The 21,748-nt window shown below is 42.7% G+C and overlaps 2 protein-coding genes across 2 annotated transcripts in view; both read left to right on the top strand.

Annotated features, from left to right (window-relative positions):
* The window catches only part of LOC135308315 (IQ motif and SEC7 domain-containing protein 1-like), a 171,876-nt gene extending 161,264 nt beyond the window's left edge, over positions 1 to 10,612 (top strand). Inside the window, exons 2-4 of the mRNA XM_064433256.1 lie at positions 9,104 to 9,277; positions 10,094 to 10,270; positions 10,608 to 10,612. Of these exons, the coding sequence (XP_064289326.1) occupies positions 9,104 to 9,277; positions 10,094 to 10,270; positions 10,608 to 10,612 (356 nt within the window). The remainder of the gene's footprint in view (positions 1 to 9,103; positions 9,278 to 10,093; positions 10,271 to 10,607) is intronic.
* A 5,852-nt stretch (positions 10,613 to 16,464) lies between these two features.
* On the top strand, positions 16,465 to 18,433 carry LOC135307577 (histidine-rich glycoprotein-like). Its single transcript, XM_064431982.1, has 2 exons — positions 16,465 to 16,472; positions 17,866 to 18,433. The coding sequence occupies exons 1-2, from the start codon at positions 16,467 to 16,469 to the stop codon at positions 18,316 to 18,318; spliced, it is 459 nt and encodes a 152-aa protein (XP_064288052.1). The 5' UTR covers positions 16,465 to 16,466; the 3' UTR covers positions 18,319 to 18,433.
* Positions 18,434 to 21,748: the final 3,315 nt, after the last annotated feature.

The following is a 21,748-nucleotide window of genomic DNA, read 5'->3' as shown; positions in this document are numbered from 1 at the left end:
TGACCGCCAAGGAGGCCGTGCAGGCCCTGGGCCTGCTACACTGACCCACAGGGTGTCAGGTCCTGCTCTGACCCTGGCTGTGGGTTTTGGGTTTTTTTCGTTTGTACTGTTGCATTTGTATTTTCAGTTTTCCTAGTAAAGAACTGTTATTCCTATTCCCATATCTTTAACTGAGAACTTTTTAATTTCAAAATTATAGCAATTTGAAGGGAGGGGGTTGTCATTGTCCATTTCATGGAAGGCTCCTGCCTTCCTTAGCAAAAGCTGTCTTTTCCCACCAAGACACCTCCAATGCTCTTACAGAGAAAAAGAATATGGACACTTTATTAAGTAATCGATTTCTAAGCCACCTCCAATCTAGTACAGAAAACAAAGCCAACTCATATTTGGCAAGAACAATCATGTCAAACCAATCCAGTTTCCTTTTCTGACAGGGCAAATGGCTCAATGGGTGAAAGAAGCAGTAGATGTGACATTTGTACTGTAGTAATATTTTAATGTGTGGTATTTTTAGAAACAACACTTAAAAATCATAGGATTCCATTAGAACATGGAAGATGTCACCTTGTGCTGCAGCAGAACTTAGAGGGGGGGAAAAAGGGAGTTTAGGGAATAGTGACCAATGATTTGTCCTGTGAGAATAAATCTCTGGGCACTGCATAAAAATGGGACTTGCCTGACTTCCTAAACTCTCCTGTCATCAGGCACTGGCAATTACACACTCTTGATACAACACCAATGGTAAGTATACAATTTCTTGTGATGTCATTTTGCCCTGAAATGAATTGAACTCAAGCTTTTCAGGAAGGAATTTATTGAAATGTACCTTTAAAGTTGAGCTGACTCACTAACTTGACAGGGATTAAAAAGTAAAAGCTGAAAGATAGTCCAGACACAAACCTGGCACACTCATCAGAGTAGGAAGATCAGGATGGGCACCTGAAGAAAAGAACTATGAACTATTTGGTCAACTAGGCTGGTTAGGAACCCAGTGACATGACAGGGGCAGTTCAAACCCTGGCACAGGAACTTGTGCTCTCAGAAGAAGTTCATGTTTAAGTCATACAGATTGCAGGAATATGAGTCTGGAATATGAAATCAGGAATAGGTGATTATAATTACACACTCCAGGACAACATTTAATCACTTGCAGGTACTTAAACACTTTCTTGACTAAATGCAAACTCTTGTTTCCTGCATTAGGGATTATAACTTCAGGTCATGGCTGGGATTTCAGATCTAAGTGATAGCAAGTAGGTCTCAGATGAAGGTCTAGAAGAGGGATTTAGATGCTAAAAGAGCTTTTAAAATCTGAGCCTAAAAGGAGAAAGCATTTCCTTGATAAATATGAAACTATAAACGTGAGCAGTGTGTAAAGCTTACAGGTTGGACTCTTTCTTGAATATGATCCTCTCTGGAAGAAAGTGGACTTTAGCTGGAGGAAACCTGTGGCTCACCAAGCCAGTTAAGGTGAATTCTCAGGAGAGATATCTCCAATTGGCAATGCTTCCTGCAGAACACCCAAATCCCCCCCATTCCTCTCCAGCCCTACCTTGCAGCATTAGTTCTGGCCAAATCCAGACCCTGCTCACAAACTCTGTGTGGCACCTGGCAAGGGGGAAAACTGTTCACTGGAGTGGTGACTGAAACGCAGCCAGACTTTAACAGGGCGGGTAACAGCAACTGAAACCCAGCCAGACTTAAGCAACAGGACAAGTGACACTCTTGCCAAGTGACAGAACCCTGTGTGTTCCCAGCTGTCCCTCCCTCTCCCCGCCTCAGCCAACCCATCTCTTCCCCTCAACAAAAGCAACAAGAGCAGTGGACTATTACATTTGTGACCAACTTTCTGACTTCTGCAAGCATTTATTTATGCTGTGGCAAAAGTGGGGTTTAGTTGGCTAGTGGTTTTTCTTTCAGATTCCCACTCTATTTTCTTGTGGGTTTAGGAACGTTTCAGCTTCTCTCCTCTATCACCTGTTCTGTCAGTGAAGAAGCAATGAAGTCACAGCAAGTTTCAAACCACTGGCCAGAAGTTGTCCTTGTGTGCTTTTCCCCAATTCCTAGGACAAGCTGAAGAGCTTTTATATGAAATGGGGACTCAGCCATCTGATTACAGCTGGCTTGGGATGGGACCTAAGGACCAGGAAAGGCAGCAAAAAAAGTAAGTGTGCTGGAAATGGTTTCTGAAGGACTGTAAGCAATTTGTTTTGAGGCTTTCTTGAAGCATTACCATGCTGAGTTCTGTCGTTGTGTGTCTGAAGAGTAAGTTCAGCTCTCTGTAGATCTGCACCCTGACTTTTGCCTGGAAGACTCCCACATCTCCTAAAGACCCCTACCAAGAAAATGCATGAGCAGCTTCTCATTTCCCTCTGGCCAGATTTCACAAGGTGTTTTGGAGACATCTAATAAGCCCCAGCCAGAGATTCTCAAACTCACTTGTGCCCCAAGCCAGTGATTTTATAGGCACTTTTTGTCAGACTCCAACCTACCTGTAGTGCTGCAGTTGTGATTCCAGCTGCTGGATGTGTATTTGCAGATGTGGCACCTCGTTAGCTCTCACTTCCAGCTCCTTCACTTTGCCAAGACTGTTCAGGACAGCCTGTCTGGCCTCTTCCACCTTCCTCCTCATCTCTGCCTGCTCCCTCTTCAGGTGACGGTTGCAATCTTCCAGGCTGACCAGAGCTTCCTGAGAGCTCTCCAGCTCCTTCTCCAGCTCCTGACTGAACAGGATGGCTTCTTCAACCTCCCCATCCCCGGAGCTCCGGATGAGCTCCATCTCCTCCAGGACACTTTGGAGATACTTGGACTGGGAGTGCTTCTGTGTTAACGCTCTCTTCCTCCCTGTGAAGCAGGATCCTTCTTCTCTATGGCTGGCACGGCTCTTCCGCAGTCCCACCTGTAATGACCAGGAGCACAAAGCAGGGAGAAATTGATGGGGTTTACTGAAGACTGAAAGTGGCTGGACTGTGCTTTGTTTTTGTTTTTGGTTTTTTTTTTGTTTTTTTTTTTTTAATCACATAGAGTTGATCAGCAACTAAAGCTACTTGACCTCTGCCAGATACAGAGACAAGAAAACAATCTCTGGAAAGTATTTTTTAATACCTAGCTATGCATTTAATTTTCAAACTACACACTATCATGTTATTGCACAAGTTTCTGTATAGCTTTAATGTCATTACTGTGGTCTCTAATCAGGAGTTAAGTAGTCTTCTGAAAAAGATATTTCCAATGAAGTTGTGTTCATGAGAAAGGAGCAGGGAGCAGCTGGGAGTGTTCTGGAGCTCTCCTCTTTGTCGTTTTCATTGTTCCTGGGACCTCTGACTGGTGACTTGGTGATGGAGAAGGAAGACTCGCTCACCATATGATGATCGACAAGTCTCATCTTTATTCCCGAATCACCGATTATTATACACCCTTTAATTAGCTCATGCATAGTGCAAAATCCCAGCTCACCATTGGCTAACTAGCTATCAGCTAACTACGCACTGTTTTTGGTATAACTATCACCACTTTCCCAGGCTATTTGCTCCACCACCTGTGTCTGTGCATTACTTCATCCGTGGGCCAAGGACACAGTTTAATTAGAATGGCAATTCCCCTCATTTTCTATCTTGGTCAAATTAATCTCACTGTGAGCTTTAGCTCGGAGCCAGCTTGTTACAAAGCTCTCAACATTTCCCCCGTTTTCTTTTTGGGCTAGAAGTGTTGTTTTCTAAGCCTTTTCTATCGTCTGACTCACCATTCTTTGTATGCAATTAAGCAAGCATGGTAATACAAGCATTAACAATACTATCACACCTAATATCCCTATAGCATACATGATCATTGTTCTCAGCCAAGGGCCCAGTCCCAGGCTCTTTAACCATCCTTCTGATCCCAATCCATCATCCTCTTTCAGGGCATGTAACCCTTTCTGGAGCTCTTTAATTTTTGCATGTATTGATACAGAATGATCCAATAAATTCATACAACACATGCCCTCAAATTCCTCACAACCATGGCCTTGAGCTAATAACAAGAAATCGATTGCTGCTCTATTTTGCAATACTGCGTGATTTACACTTTGTACATCTTGAGACAGCATGTCCAATACCTGGGAGGTGGCGTTCAGCTCGTCTTTGGCCCAGCAGCCTAATTGCTTGGCCAAATTCATGGCCTTATTCGCTGCCCCTCCAGGTAAAAGTGTGGCTACTACTACCTGTTTCAGCTTGCTCCAGAATGTGGGTTGCCCTATTTGGCAGTCCCTCTGGAGCGAAAAGAACAGGACTTAAGTTGCTTGATGCAGTCGTCTAGTGCCTCCTCAACTCCACAGTCTTTTTTAATCAGTCCAGCAATGGATGTCTGTGTGAGGGCCACAAGCTTTCGACAGCGCGAAGCTATTATGTGAGTACGCGCTTGCTTTTCTACTCGCTCACACAAGGTCTTAAGTTGCCAAGTAACATATGCCAAAATAATTTGCTCCGGGGCTTCATATAAGCCTAACGATCCTCCCAAATCAAGCCCTGTAAAATCCCTTAGTGCTCGCTGCCACGAGTTCTGCAAGTTCCAGGAGAATCGGCAGCTTGGGCACCAGTTCTGCCGAACGGTCGATTGCTCCAACCAAAACACCTTATTACAGCCTCCACAGTCTAGAGCGATCCATGCAGCACATTTATTGTCCCCACAGTCCAAGCATGGCTGTGATTGAGGGGCTTTTACTTCTACCGTAAGGTCCTGACACCACTCGATCCAATCGTCAGGAAAATGAACGCAGGCACGTCACGCGTCGTTAGAGTAGGGCTGCAGGCGTTGCAAATAGGGTCGCAATATCAGCGTCAGTTTGTTGTGCACCCTCTCTTTGTCCTCCGGTGACAAGGCCGCGACAGTCCTCAACATCTGGTACAGCTCGAGTCCACTTCGCGGGGATCCACAAGGGTCCTGTTGGAGAGGAAACACAAAGATATCCCCTCCCCCAGTATAGTACCCTGGCAGCTACTCCTGCTACATAAAGGGAGTCAGTCACAATATTCAAAGGACCTTTTAAATTCATCATTGCCCATACTACAGCTAAAAGTTCCAATGTCTGTAGACTGTCCCTGGCATCTGCATCTAACAAATGTTGTCACCACTGTCTTTGCTGTTTCCATGTCACGGCTGCTCTCCTGGACTTTTTACCAGCGTCCGTAAAGGCCGTGATAGCCCCCCTTAATGGTGACAGACTCCGAATGGGCTTTGTTATCCAGTCCCATTCTGTCATCCACTGGAGGGGACTAGGATGCATTTTCCCAGTCTCCACGACAGCTCCAGCTCCTAAAAGGGCTTCCTGGAGCTCCCCAGAGTTTACCAAATACCAGTCAAGCGTGTCCTTTTTAATGGGCAATCGTATTGTGGAAGGCTCTGCTCCTGTAACTTGGATTGCCCTAAAACGTCCTTTCTTTATGAGGGATGCAATCATTTCAATTTTCAGTCTCACAGTTTTCTGTTGCTGTAGCGGTGGAGAGAGCCACTCCAATACCCTGAGCTCCCCCGTTTTCTTTTCAAGCTGAGACAGGGCACCTGTTAAAACACAAACAAATCCCACATCCCTGCAGGACTGAAGAATCTTCTCAAAATCTTGGAGGTGAAAAATGGGTCCTGGTTTCATTTTGCAATGTTACATAAAGAAATGTTAAAATAAAAGTAATTAGGAATTAATTTAGATAATACACACAATCAACAACACATACAAAATAAAAAAATTACTAAACACTGTAACACTGAACTCTTATCCCAGAGTCTGCGACAGCTGACAAACCTTAAAATGACAGAGAATTGGAGAAACCATGTCCGGATTCATGTTTCTCCAAATCACCTCTGAAAATGGCTCAGCTGTCATAGATGGTCAAATTGCCAAGTCAAAAGGACTTGAATACTTTTTGATGCAGAAAACATCTGGGTTGATTGTCAGTCACTCCATCCAAATAGAGCTAGAGCTTGGCCAGAGCCCAAACTCTAATTGGTGAGTGTCACTTAACACATTTTTTAAACAGGGCTTTTAAAAACAACTGTTATAAACAAGAAACCAATCAAACCAGCAAATAATTGAATCCTTCTGAAGTTTCTGTCAAGACAGAGATTTTCCAAACACAGCAAACTTCTTGAATTCTCTGCTGGAGTATTCCTGTAATAATAATTAAAAGAACTACAAAACTGGCAATTTGGATAAAAACCCTCAGAAACATCAAAATAGTTAGGAAATAAAAAGACAGGATCTTAAAGAGACACGTGTCTTGTAGGTGATCACACAAAAAAATAGAAAAACACATGAAAGCTGGCTGTAAATACTGCAACAATATCTTAATAATAATTCTTATCACAAAAATCTGAAAACTCCTTAACAAGAAGTGCTTGAAGGGGTTAAGACAACCTTCCCAAAGTATTCATCTAGTATTAAAAACAGTCACTATCTATCAGCATTACTTACAAAAACTAAAAATAACAAAGATTATAAACTTAATATCAATAATTCTTAAAACTTTGAATCTTGGATAGATATTTTAAAACAAAACTGAAAAAGATGACAGATAATCTTAAACACAAATAATTTCACTTAAATTAAGGATAGTCAAAATAATTAGCACATTTACATCCATTTATCTAATGCCATCTCTTAATGAATAGAAGAAAGCAAAGACTATAAAGCCCATAGTATACAGAAATATTACAGTTTAAATCTTCTCATATGTAGTCCAAACAGAAACTAGGAAGTTTACTTAGACTCTGCCCCCCTAAAAGGTTGTTCTCGCCTCAGGCAAGGGAAAGGAAATGAAGTCATCAAACTCAAAGCCATCAAACCCAAATACTCAATCACTTTTAGAAAAGCAAACACATTTACAAAAAAAACTGGTAAACAAACTGTAAAGTCTGTGGAACAGTTGGGTGAAATGCCCCGTATAACATCTGGATGAAGCACTGTGTGAATTTTCAGAAGTTTTCTATCCTGATCTTGAAGGAAATTCCTGACCTGTTTTTTCTCAGACACTTGTTTGAATTGCTGCGATGGGCTGTCTGCTGTGGTTGCTAGGCAGCTGTGACAGGGCGGTGCTTGAGGAATGTCTGCCCGCGCCCGTCTCCTGTGTGCTCCGGCACAGCCTCAGTCTGCGCTATCCCGGGGGTGCGGAAAGGAACGCTCTCGCCCGGACCCGCGCAGCCCCGATCTCCTTTGGGCTCCGCTCGGCCTGGATCTCTGCTCGGGCTGGTTCCCCCTGGCTCTGCGCCAACATCCGCAGCCAGCGGGAGAATGTCCCACACCGCTGGTGCTTTTGTGCGCTTGCAAAAAGTGAAAAAGCCCTCCTAGCTCCAGCTTTCGGGTTTCGCGTTACTGGTGCGCGTCCACCGCCGCTAGCACCTATTCGGCTGCCGCGTCTCGCTTTGGCCGGCTTGGCCCTGGCCGGCACTTCCCTCACGATCTGTGCGCTTTCCCCACGGACAGCTGCCGTGCGAGTTTTTGTCACCGCGCGTGTCACTGGACCCGCGGTGCGCGTAACTGCCGCCGGCACCGAGTACGCCGCCTCCGCAGCGCTCGGTCCGTTCTGCCGCCGCAGCACCGGGAGCGCCGCCGGCATACGCATTTTCGCCTCCGCGTCTGCCCCGGGCTGTCCCGCAGTGCGCGTAACCGCCCTCCTGGTCCCGAACTTACGCCACTCTGTTAGCTCATGGACCGTATGGGGGTTGAAAAACAACCCTGTAGCGTACCCGTAATCTAACAACTGTGGGAGCTCTCTCTGCAAGTCCATGTCTTTAATCTGCCGCTTTTTTAAAAAGCAAATAAATAAATCATATGCTGCTTGCCTTTCCATTTCTAATCAGCGCTGTTGCAAGGCTTACAGACTTCGGCAGCACGTAGGCTAGGACTATATTTATAGCTCCTAGGGCCGCGACCCGCAGTGGTCGTTTGCCGTCCCCCCCCTTGCTTCAGAAGGACCCGCTCCTACTTCCCCATCCGTGGCAGCCGTGTCTGTCCGTAGTCGTCGACGTCGGGGTCACCATTTGATGGAGAAGGAAGACTTGCTCACCATATGATGATCGACAAGTCTCGTCTTTATTCCCGAATTACCGATTATTATACACCTTTCAATTAGCTCATGCATAGTGCAAAATCCCAGCTCACCATTGGCTAACTAGCTATCAGCTATTTATGTGCTATTTTGGTATAACTACTTATTACTTTCCCAGGCTGTTTTTCTCCACCACCTGCTCGGTGCATTACTTCATCCGCGGGCCAAGGACACAGTTTAATTGGAAGGCAACTCCCCTCATTTTCTATCTTGGTCAAATTAATCTCACTGTGAGCTTTAGCTCGGAGCTAGCTTGTTACAAAGCTCTCAACACAGAACATATTTTCATTCTGAGTATCTTTCTGTAAATGAACATTCTGTCTCAACCAGGAGGTATTTTTGACCAGCTGTTAAAACTTCAGAAGTACACCTAGAAAAGAGGCAAAGACAGTTTCCTGAAACATCTGCCTTTTATTAAAAGTCCATAATATGGGTCAAAAGAAGGGTGAAAAAACCAAATCAGTCCTTTTACTTCTTCAGTATGTGATTTCACAGATACTTTTAATTTCATTTTAAAGAAAAAAAGGAAAGTAGCATGTACAGGGAGAACAATCCAATAGGAAATACTAAATCTGTACCTGTTTGTGTGTCAACTCACCCGCAAATGGTGAGTTAAAAGTAAAAGATAATTTGTAGCATTTGAAATGTCTTCAAGTAGCCTTTACACTCAGCAAAACTTTGGTCACAAGTGGATAAGGTGATCATGGGATCTGTTCCATGAAAAAAAAATATCCCCTTAGACTTTTTTTTTTCCTACTGTTTTTGATATATATTGCATATTGTGCCTTAAGGGCAGCAGCTACATAAAGATATCTCTCAGTATTTGTTCAGTATTTGACAGTTAGGCTGTTCCAATGTACCTTAGGGATTTTTATTCTAATTTTATGCTGTCAGACTTTTATTTCTCTGACTTTGTATCCTCTGTGGTAATATTACTAAAAGCTTTCCGGTTTTGTGGGTATTTTTATTAAAAGAAAAGTAATTGTATTAATCAGAGCTTAGTTTTTCTTGCCTTTTTCTTCCAGATTATCCCAATGGCATTCGGCTCACGTCAGCTGTTCCAGGAGCAGATATCAAAGTACTCATAAATTTCAATGCACCAAATCCTCAGGACAGGAAGAAGTTTACAGATGATTTGAGGGAATCAATTGCAGAAGTTCAAGAAATGGAAAAGCACAGAATAGAGTGTAAGTACAAAGGTACATATAATGGAGCATTTTCCAGCTAATCAAAATAATAAAAAGTAATATTACCCTTGGAAAATTTAAATTTTAAATTAAAAATTACCATTAATAAAAAGTATAAGAGTATAACACATTAGAACTCTGTAAAAGTTCAAAATAATGTGGGTTTTTCTGTGACTTTATCTTGAGAAGAAGGAAAAAGCCAATAATGCCTTAAGCCCCGGCTGAGTTCATTGACTACTATTTACTGCAGTGTAGCTGCAGTGGAATTCATCTTGGACAAGCTGCAAATAACAATGGGCAGAGGAGAGCTGGGTCTGTGATTTGTAGCATAAATTACAGGAAGAATTTTAGGGATAATTTGGACAGAAGAGAGCTGGGTCTGTGATTTGTAGTATAAATTACTGCAGGAATTTTTAGGGATAATGTGGAGAAGAAAGATGGATCCGTGATTTGTACTATAAATTCCTGTAAGAATTTTAGGGATAATGTGGACAGAGGAGAGCTGGCTCTGTGATTTGTATCACAAATTACAGCAGGAATTTTAAGGGCAATTTACCTCACACTGAAATTCCCAATGATGGCTCTTCCAATAAGCTTCATTGAATTTTTCTTCATTTCCGGGTTGCAATTCCTGTGGTCAGTAAGGAAGTCATGGTCCAAACCGATACATTTTGCTGGTAGTCCCGTGAGTGTCTGAAGATGAAATTTTATCCCATTTTCCCAAAAGAGAAATCCAGCTGTGGGTAGAGGGGTGAAACTCCCTGTGGGACGTTCTGGGTTGTTTCATGCCCACAAACACCCCTGTAAAAGCCCCCGTGTGTGTTGCAGCCGAGCTGGAGAAGCAGAAGGGGGTGGTGCGTCCCAGCATGTCGCAGTGCTCCAGCCTGAAGAAGGACTCCGGGAACGGGACCCTGCCCCGGGCATGCCTGGACGACAGCTACGCCGGCGGCGAGGGGCTGAAGCGGAGCGCGCTCAGCTCCTCCCTGCGCGACGTGTCCGAAGCAGGTAAGAGCTGCCTCTCCTCCCCGGCTCGCTGCAAGCCTCCACAAATAGCAGTGGTGGAATCTTACACTTCCAAGTAGCTCCTTACTCCCCCCTCCTCGGCTCGTGGTTAATTTCTGTTTGTTTTGGGTTTTTTTTTTTACCTTTGTTCTGTTAAGCGGCTGCTGTTTGAAAGTATTAAAGCCGTTGTAGGTTGCTATAGAAACTTTTAAAGGACAGTGAAGACAGAGGAAAAATTGTAAGTTTTTAATAAAACAGAAGTGACTGACTTGTGCTAGGAGCAATTCACTTGGTTTTCCTTTCTTTTTTTTTCATTGCCTTTGCTTTTTCCCCCTCATAGACTAGGCCTGGAAAGGGAAGGAAAGCTCCTGGTCTCTGTGTGACGAGCGCTTTCTGTGTACTCTGTGCTCAAGTGTACCTGTGTCACCACCTCGATGAATGAAACTGAGTGAAGCCCTACTAAATTCTCTCTAGAGCTGTGTAACACCAGTGTGCCCCTGATGCTCTTTTCTGGTTCTGTAACTCAGACACAGTTCCTAATTCTTGCAAAAAGAGGTTGTTGTGAAGTACTCTTTGCAACAGAACCAAAGAAGCCCTATTGGACAAGGATGCTGATAACCCACAAAGCCACTGATGTGTCTTAAGTTTTATTAACTGGTTAAAGACTGGAAAGCAGTGGTGATACAATTTGTTAGCCAAAGCAAGCCAGGGGAAGTTGGGCATGTTTTTATTTGATGGTTTGCCTCACACCTGGCATAGCCATGTAATCTTTCAGTGTTAAAGATTCCTGTCACTGACAAGAACTCTTATCTGAACACCATGTCCACTATTCAGAAAGTACTTCCATAGATAGTAGCAACTCTATTTTTTTTAGTTATTTGGTTTTTAGTTCATAGGCTGTGTTGCATACTCTGCTTTGTTCTTTCAATTGCAGTGTTGATGTCCAGTGTAGTCATAATTTCAATATTCTGTATATCTTTGGTAGTAGACACTACTTACCTATTTCCTTTTTTTTTAACTAAAGAGGAGACATTAGCTATGCTGCAATAAATAAAATTGTTGTAAACTGAAATGATAGCCTGTGTTTTGTGGGTATATGTATGTGCATACAAATATGTAGAGAGTGAGCTCTTTCAATTCTTTTCTTCTCTGTTTAGGCTTTCATACTCACATCTCCATGTGCTTCATTAAAAAGACTTAGGCCCTTGATCCAAAATCAGGCTGAAGTTGACTATTGGTGCTTGCTTGGCTCCAGCGGATTTTAGATCAAGCCCTAGTCTTCACCACTCTTATCTCTCAGATTTGAAGATACTTCATCTTTTTCTGTTGTTTTGGTTTTATTTCATTAGAATGAGAACTACCATATTGTTAATATGTGAGTTCAGTGGGTATCTGTACCCCTAAATGTGATTTCTGATTAATTTTTTCATTCCATTAGAATTACTCATCCCTCTCTTTCAAACACTGCCATGTATTTGAATTCATATTATGGGTTTAATTCAACAAACCAACATTTGTAATCACAAACACATTTCACAGGGCATGCCTACAACTGGCATGCTTCTTACTGAAAATAACCTTTTTCCATGACAAAAAGTAGAAATCACTCACAGACTGCAGGGTTTATCAATGAGTTTGTTAAACCCAACTAAACTTAATTTTAACCTGAAATAACTGAGAATTATGGAGAGCTTCTGTTTGGTCTTGTGCAGTGCAACTGACTTGAGAAACAACCAGCCTGTTATTTGCTGTGTTTTTTGGTGGAATGACTTAAGGGAGATGATCCATATCATTCTGCCTTCTCTCAGGGAATAGCTTGCATGTGAGGCTAATTTTATTTTTAATGTGGGAGAAGTGATCCACAGAAAAGCAAAGAAATCTCTTTCAGTTAGGAAGATACTGCCCCTCAGTGATTATCCCATATTAAATTGCTTCTCTAAAACAGGCCTGAGTTAGGTTCCCTCAAATCCTTCTGTGGATGAAGCACAGGATGAACAAGGAGGAGGAACAGGAGTGTGTGGGCCTGTAGGAAAGTAGATTTTTAGAGAGACCTTTCTACCTTGAATCAAAAATAAATCTAACAAACAAGAGAAAATGGCCTGATTTCATATTTATGCAGGAAGGCAGGTAAATGTCCAGTGAACATTGCAAACTCAAAATTTTAACTGTTTATTCAGTGAAGGGAAATGTGACTGAACAGCATTTGGCTGCACAGGTACTTGACAGAACTATTTAGGAAAAAAATCCATTGCTGTCCCCCAGACATCCCAGTAAATGGAGGCTGTGGAAATTACTAAATTTCTCTGAGTGACAATTCAGCAGCTTCTGAGATCTAGCAAATACCCTGACTGATTCTGCCTCCTAGGCTGGGCATGCACAGAAAAGCAGGATGTGTCCATCAGGTATCCTTTCCTGAGAGTGTTTCCATGCCTTGGCCACAGCAGCTCAACTCCCAGCTGTGGGAAGGATGTGCTGAGGATCTCTTCACTGGGAGATGCTGTTGTTCCTTGTGCCTTGACAGTTCTTTCCATGGAATATAAAACAGAATGTGACATCCAAGTGTTCCAAGATGCGAATATGTCAAAAATATTTAGGGCTTTATTTTTCTCTAAAGATAAATGTATAATTTTTATTGCACATTCTTGAGCTGGAAGAACTGAATTTATTTTTTCCAGACCTTGAAATTCTTAATTTATACAAAAATATTAGAGCCAGGCAAATTTTAATGAATCTAAAGCTGAGTTTTATGAGTTTACAGAAAGATGGGAAAAGTGTGATGTCCCCTCATGGCCACTGTTCCACAGGAAGAATGATTTGGTCACTAAAGCAGAGCAGAAAGAGTTGGACTGGCTGTGTTTCCCATTCTGTTTCTCCCAGAAACAGTCCCATTGCACTGATTTTAGGTTCTTCAATTTGAATTCCAGCCACTTTGAATTGCTGGGGGACCCAGTGCTTTTACATTGAGTTTACAGAGGAATTCAAACTTTATTCCCACATCACTAATCTGTAAGGTGGGAGTAGTATTTACACACTGAACTGGTTTAAAAATTGCAGTTTTCTTGTTTGCCCCAGTACTCCACAACTGGCACAGCCAGGTAGTACTGACCAGGTGAGGGTGGTGCAGTGGTTCCTGTTACTGAGAGCTGGGCTTGTCTAAAACAGCCACAGGCCAAAAAAGATTACTGCAAAATCAAAACAAAACCAAAGGTATTTCCAGGATTAAAATAGTTCTGTTTCAGTGTGAAATCTTAAGATTGTACCTGTTTCACACAGAAACAAGCTGAAAATGTAAAGGTGGCAAACAGTACTTTCCCCCTCAAAAGTGGTCTCTCCAGTCATTGGAGAGAGTAATTTTAACTTAAAACTTTTTTCCAAGCTTTCTCCCCCAAGACACTCAAAGCCAAATCATAATACTAAATCATAATATCAAATCATTGATAGTCTTTAGCTATCAGTTATCTCACTGGCCCAGAAGAGTTTCAAGAACTACAGAGCAGGAGTGAGAAATATTTCCATGTACTGAGCTGATCTGTAGCCTAAACTATGAGATCACCACACATCCTGTGATGTGTCCTGCACACATCCATTCTGCAAGGTGCAGTGGCCTTTATTAATGAAGCTCAATATTCTTTTGGCATGGTTAAGTTTGTAAAAATCTTGTAATCACTTCATATCTCTACTATAAATTTGAAATGTTCTTGGCCCTATATAGTGCATGTTCATATATGAGGCATACACTTGTGTAAGTTCAAGATATTTCTTGCAAGGAATATTCATATCTAACAGATAAGGTTAAATTAATTGAAAATTTATTTTTATAAATTAAAGTCCACTCTAACAGCCTTAAAATATTAAAGTAAGCTTAATATATTAAGCAAAACTAATCTTCAGATTTGATAAATACCACCTTGCTTTGTACCACAGCTACTAATTATCCTGCCAGTACATGCTTGGGTGCAGTTCTAGTTTAGAATTTCCCTGAGATGCATGTGAAGGCTGGAGCTCCAGGGAGGCATTTCTGCGATGGGATGCTATCCCAAAGACCAGGGAACAGTCTGGAATAAACACACATTGGCAGGGGGAATGCTCCAGGGGATTTACTGAGTAAACCCACCACACTGCATGTCAGCACAGAATCGGGATCAATTTGTTTTTAAGAAAAAGAACTAAGCCTCTGTACGGCAGTAGTGCCTATCTGAGGGAAATTACAGGCATTTAAGGTGGATTTTTCTGTTTGTTCTTGGCTTTGCAAGTACTACTTTGCCCTGGAGTTATTCTGAGCAAAATTCCATCTGTCGCTCTCTGTCCGTATTTACTGTGTCCGTGGTTATTTGATCAGACTGTGACTCCTGCCATATGCAAAAGGCATTGGATTGTTGTGTTTTCCTTCATTTTTGGCCACGTTTAATGCCCCGTGTCAGCTCTCAGTCTTATTTGCAACCCTGACTGCTAAGTTCCGAGGTGGCTGCCGCAGTGTGTTTGCATCAGCAAGCAAGAGTGGTTGGAGTGTTAATCAGTACTAATCCCGTTATCAGAGCAGCAAAATATCAAACCTGACTAGGAGTCAACATAAGGGATGAACAAACCCAGTTTTTCTTGGGGGACTCATAAGATAGTAGAGTTTGGCTGAGGCTAAAACTGCAGCAGGAGATGAAGCAGTGAGCTTTTGACAAAGAGCCCATCCAGGGAAATTGTTCCAAATCCCAATGAATTTCTCAAGTCAAACACAACACCTTGACCACAAACGCCTTCCCCTCAATTTAATGTCACTGCAGAGGGGTTGTACTGGGGAGCAACTCTTTTTAAGAGGGGAGAATGTTCCAGTAGCCTGGAACTGTAGCTCTTACAAGAAACTTGTTTCAGGGCAGTGTTCTGTGACCAACCAGGTCAATACTATGCTTATAAATCCAGCAGGTGGTAGTTTTTGGTCATCCTGATCCTTTGGGTAGTCTGAATTGCCCTGTGAGCAGTTCCACTGCTCTCTAGTTCTGATCACAGGTGCTTTTGGGGTGTCTGTGATGAGGGTACATCATTAATTGGTTAAGTGATGCTGAAATCCTCACATTCTCTGCCAAAACTACCTCTCCGTGTAGAAAACTCTGAATGCAGCCAATGCAGGGTGGAGACTGATATTTGGCCTTGCAGGAAAACAAGGAGAGAGTGCTGAGAAAGCTTTGGTTTCGAAAGCCCTGCAGATTTTAGGGAAGCTCTGAGCACCAGGAGGGCTCCTCAAAGCTCAGCTTTGTTTCTGCACCCTGCCAGGAAAGTATTCTGAAACTTTGCAAAGCAAAGCTCCACAAGTTAGCTTCTAAAAATCTCTATTTCCACTGCAGCCAGATGCTATTTTCTCTGCTGTGAAGTGAGAAAGAAAATCTGAGATCCTGTGTCCTATCCAGCCACTGAGGTCTTCTGGCTCTTTAGGCAAACTGTCTGGAGTTTCACGTGTGGGTTTAGGCAAAAGTTTTTGCAGTTTGAGACTGTTGGAGTACAAATCCAACATGCTTAAAGATAAAGCACTGCACAGCTAAACAAACAAAATCTAGCCATAATGTCAAGACAGATTCCAGATTTACTGATCAAAAATTAAGTTTAGGGTTTTTTTTAAACCTCATGAAAAATATTGTATGAAATCCACTGAGGTTCAAAGCTGAAATTGAAATTATAAATTCGATAAAATGATAAAACCGATGAAGTGATAAAACGGATTAATTGATAAAACCGATGGCCCTCACAGTGCCCCACACTGAAGTTCAGAATATTTCAACGTTAAATTTTGCATTTAAGTTAATGCCACCCCACAACTATATCTCAATATTTAAAGAAAAAAAAACCTCCATGGCCGATTAGCTTCCAGTAAACCAAACCCTTTAAAATCATTGCTGCTCAGCATCACAAGCGCAGCACTAAACCCAGCTGCCCAAACACCTCTACTTCAAAAGTTGTGCAAATTACCAACAAAATAATCACCCCCCGCTCGTGTGAGCCGATCCCCAGCACCAGCAGCTCTCCAAATTTCCACTGATCCCCTAGAAACGCAGGCAGGTGCAGGGAGTTGCTGTCCCTGCTGGCCCTGAAGCTGTGGGGCTGTGGGGCCGCGGCTCCTGGCGCCGGTCGTGTCGCAGTCTCTAATCTCTGCTGTTGCATGTCCTGGGCAGGCAAGCGTGGGCGACGCAGCAGTGCAGGATCGCTATACAGCAATATGGAAGTAAGTAGGAAGTTCCTGATGTCTAGCTGGATGTGATGATGTGCATTTCAAACCTTTCTTTTATATACATACATATTTTTTTGCTCTTTTTTCTTCTAACATATATATATATACACATATATATAACCTGCCTGCCACGAGTAAAATGCATGCCTAGGCTATTCACTCTGTATTCTTCCAGCTTACAAAGCACTGACAGCTTGTTTTAGAGCAATGCCATTTTTGGTTTGAGCTAACCTTGTTCCCTTTGTTCCTGCCAGCATGGTTAAATGGATATGATGTGTCCTTTTGCCACCATTTCAGTCTGGTCCCAGCTTAAAAGCCCACCTTGCTCTTTGTTACCAAGTACACTGTTCTTGCTGTTTGATATTTAGCTACAACTATTGACTGTCATGCTCAACCATCCCCATTGCTTATTTTCGAGTTCAATTGCGAAATGTATGCAGTCATGACACCATGGAATTGCACAGATAGGGCATGGGAGGACAAAAAAAATTATTCAGATAGGTGAATTCAATGTGGATTTCATGAGATTTCATTCATCTTCAAACCATTTATATATACTGTTCATGTCTCTGAATTCAGCTTGCAGATTTTTTTTTTTTTTTTTTTTTTTTTTTTTTTTTTTGTGTGTTTGCTTTAGGTAGATTACAGTTTAAATCTAGCATACTTTGCCTAACTACTCTTGTGTCCCATAACTCTTTAAAAATACAAACCCTCAACTTCAGCAACTAAATTCCAGGCTAAATAATAGAGAATGTTGGACCATAGGTCAGAAAAATATAAGCACATAGAAATGTTAGTGGCAAAAATGGTATGGTTCCATTTAACACAAAATGCAGAGGTAGGCCTGAGAAGCAGCACTGTCATATATAGTAGTGGAAAACTGCTATAAATAAATATTTAAATACCATTTTAAAATCTGAGCTGTAACTGTAATATTTGCTGCTGTATGTTTAACTATTTAGGTTGCATTTAATCTAGCGCTTTTTTTTTGTGGTAAAAAAGCAAGTATGGTATTTTTTGCAGTATTTTAAAATGTATTTTTCCTTTAAAAACACACTCGTAGGTCTTATATCATGTTACATTTCCGTGACATTTTTTTTTTTAATTTGAAGTCATATCACTTTATGTCAAAATATTGAGAGAAAATCACCCAATGCTTAACATCCTCTAAGAAGGGCATGAGTGCCCCACTGGCCACTTAGGGAAGGTGGAGATAAAATTTCCCCTAGAGCTCTCTAACATAATCCACCCATGTTAACCCTAAAGGAGGAGTTTGTGGGTCAGTGTGAACTTTTTCTTTTTTATTATTTTTTAATTTTTTTTTCCCTTTCCGAACATTTCAAGATATATTTTTTTTAATTTTTATTTTCTATTAATTTCTTTTTAGGGGTCCATCATTAGCAGTCCTCACATGCGCCGAAGAGCTACATCAACCCGAGAGTGTCCATCTCGCCCTCACCAGACTATGCCCAACTCCTCCTCACTCCTAGGGTCCCTGTTCGGTAGCAAGAGGGGCAAGCCCCCCTCGCAGAGCCACGCGGCCGCGCAGACCCCGCACCACGCGGAGGGCGCGGCCGCCGCGCCGCACCCGCACCACGCCCAGTTCTGCCACCAGAACCCGCCGCCCTACCACCACCACCACCACTACCACCCGCCCCCGCACCCGCACCCGCACCCGCACCAGTACCACCAGCACGGGCACGGCCACGGGCACGGCCCCTACCTGCCGCACGCCCCGCACCACGGCCCGCACCACGGCCCGCACCACCACGGGCCGCCCCCGCCGCCCGCCGCCGCCAGCACCAAGCCCAAACACAGCGGCATCAGCACCATAGTCTAGGCCTAAAGACCCTCCTCGTGACTCTAGTTCCAAACCCAGCTGCAAAGGCACTTAGAGGAAGCAACAAAATCACACCGTCAGTTTTTACCCAGGCCATTTAATGAGCTTAAAGGCTTGCTGTTACTAAATAAAATAATTCCAGTTAGCCCAGGCTATACTGGTTTTACTTATCTACTGGATAGATGTTCACCACCATCTGGTTAGTTCTTATTTCCAAACTTGCCTTGACAACGTGCTGCTTGCTGAATCTGAGGAAAGCTACCTTTTACACCAAACCCCTGGACAATTTTACACACATAATGAAAAGCTAGCCTATGGAAAAAAAACAGGGAAAAAAGTCAGACAGAACCAAGTGTTGCATTCTTGCTCTTTTACTCTCAATGGGCAAAAAAAATAAGTAGACCTGATATGGTTGATGAAAGTACGTAAGTAAACTTTATATAATATAAATATATACATATAAATATAAATATAAATATAAATATATATATATATATATATATATATATATATATATATATATATATACTGTATAGTTAACATTTGTGCTTGGAAAGAAATTTTTTCAGTCCACAAAACTAGCAATATAGACTTTACAAGGAATTCCACTTACTTGATAGGACAGTATAATAGATGAATAGCATATGAAAGTAGACCAAAACCATTAAACGTTAGAAACCAATTTCAAACATTTCAGTATTTTCATCACAAGTCCCCTGGACTTGTTAAGATTTCTAAGCAATCATTACTAAATGTGCCAAGTAACATAGCATTTAAATGTTATAGTCCAATACTGCTTTGTATAAATCCTTATTTTATTAACACGATGATATCATACGTAATCAGTATTAGAGCTGCTCTGCTATTTCAGGTAAGCAAACTCGTTAAGATGCAGTAATTATTCCGTAGCAATGGAGGGTGCCCACCTACCAGGGGGCACCTCCGAGCATTGGTCACACAAGTTCTTAGACACTTTAAAGGCTGTGATAACTGTGAATTTACATGATCCACATTTCTTTTGTAAGCATATGGATTGAACGAGCACATGGGAAGAGTTCCGCCAGGTGCATGTAAACACTGCAAAAACATTCATCTCAAACATGAAAATGGCAAACCTCCATCCTTCTCAGCTACTTTGGTTCCTGTTTACCATAATTGCTCATTTTTACCTCCAGCGAAGCTGAATTCTAGTCCAGAGTGTTTCCAGTGGAAGTGCTCTAAAACTTGAAGGTTTGCTTTAGAATTTAGTATAGGGTTTTTTTATATATTGTCATAGTTTGACCTTGGCACAATGCTAGGGCCCCCATGAAGGGTATATTTTTAAAATGGTGGCTGTGAGATGTGACTCGGGAACAGAACAAAGCAGGCTCTCATTCGGGGATGGAGGGGAAAAAAACATAACACTTTATTTATTACAAATTTAGAAAGGAACACATACTAAACTAAGAATGAACACCTTCCAGATACCTTCCTCCTCCCCCTCCCTTTTCTCCAGAGATCCACCACCCCTCAAATTATCAACCTTCAAATTCATCAGGGAGAGAGGAGTCCCCCCTTGCCTCATGGGCTTTTTCCGGAAGCACAATTGAAACCTCCTGTGCTTCCGTGTCACCCATGGCCCCACCCAAAGAACATCGGCCCTCGTGACTTCTCCCCGCCATGTCCAGTGCTCTCACCACTGGACACGGGCCAGGACTGCTTTTAGGGCTCCCCGTTTAAAGATGCTCCACCCACTTCCAGAAGCAGCAGTCTCTCAACTCTTGGGACACCAGTCCCCCCCAAATTTCACCCCCTGGGGCCGAGGGGCCTCATGAACAGAGATCTTCCTCTCCGTGGAGACAGAGGGCATCTCACACCCCCTTCAGCCGTCTCTGTTCACGCCGCTGCTTCACTCTTGACTCCCGGGTGTTGCCTCCCCCTAAATACAGTCTCTGGGTCACAGGGAAAAAACACGGGTCTGTCCATGGCTATACAAGAAAGAGTCCAGCCCAAGGCCACTCCATCATCTCTTTCACTCAGGATTCTTCTCTCTTCCAGCTTTCCTCACGCTTGCCCATCTCTCATCTCTCTCTCACCTCATCTTGATTCAGGAGGATTCAGTATTTGTAAGGTTTCTATTAGTCTACAAAGGGGTTAAAATCTTCAACTCTGCCTGCCCAAGGACTCCCACATCTGCCGGGCACCTTCTCTCGACGCATCCCCCGCTTCTGGCCGGCTGAGTTGCCAGCACAATTTCTGTCTCTCTCTCCGGGGGGGGGCTGCCCAGACATCTCAATTCTCATCAACCCCTGCATGTTTTCCTCCACCTCTGCACCTTTTGGGGCTCCCAGCCTCCTCCCTGTCATGGCCTCCCCCTGCCCCACCCAGACGCAGCTGGGCAGGGGAGAGGTCGGACCTTACTCACCAACGCCGGATTCCCAAAGAGGAAGTTCTCTGGGAATCTCCTGCTTTTAACCCCCGTGTGTTCTCAGAGGCGTATCCAGATTCTCAGTGGCCATATCACATGCCAATTTTGAATTTGGCCACTGATTGGCCCGACTTAGACTTTTCCAAAAACACATTTCCGGGCCAAACCACGACATATATATATATATACTAAAAAAATTTCAAAATCTGTAATTCCATGTAGCCATGTGCTAGCAATGAAGTGGCTTTACCATTTTTACTCATCACATTTGTTAGTTTGAAACACCCAGCACTCAGCAGGCTGAGTTTATGCTCAAACCTTCACTTCCATAGTCCAGTTAGTTGCAAGACATCACATAAAAATAGGCTGTGCTGTTGTTGCTTATGTGTTGTAACCAAACAATTTGCAAATTTCTCTACAATTTGTATCCCGAAATCCTGTACAAAGCTATCCATGGCACCTACTTTGTAGTTTCAGCACTTTGAGCCACTGCAAGGACTTAACACCTAAACAGTAGAGACAAAGGAATCACAACTGCAAAACTGTACCAGCCTAAAAGCAAACCTTGAAGAGGATGAGCAAAAAGTTCCAGTGAGAGATGGGTAAAAGTAATCACAGCTCCAACCAGTCGGGTTTCTGTGGAACAGAAAACAAACAGTAATAAAAGCGTCCCAAATCGGGAGGACATGGGAGCAACAGAGTGACTTGTCCTGTTGGCTTGCTCATGGCATCTCTAGCGTGGGGAGGATGGGAGAGGTTCAGTCATTTTTTCCCTTTCATACCATGGATACCACAATACCAGCAGAACTGCAAACTGAGCACTTTGTTCACCTCCACAGAGAGCAAATACAGCAATCTAGAGTTTAGCCTTTTGTTTCCAGCAGTCCACGTTTGTTTCACACATGTGCAATATGTTTTCCCCTTCTGCTCCTTCTCTTTAGAATGATCTCCATGAAAAGAAAACAAGTGATTATTATTCTTTTTCTGTGTCACTCATTCTATTCTAAATTCTGCGGCTTACCT

The sequence above is a fragment of the Passer domesticus genome, chromosome 9, assembly GCF_036417665.1.
Source record: "Passer domesticus isolate bPasDom1 chromosome 9, bPasDom1.hap1, whole genome shotgun sequence".
NCBI classification, from domain to species: Eukaryota; Metazoa; Chordata; class Aves; order Passeriformes; family Passeridae; genus Passer; species Passer domesticus.
The sequence above is the reverse complement of the archived record's forward strand: the minus strand, read 5'-3'. Positions and strand labels throughout refer to the sequence as shown.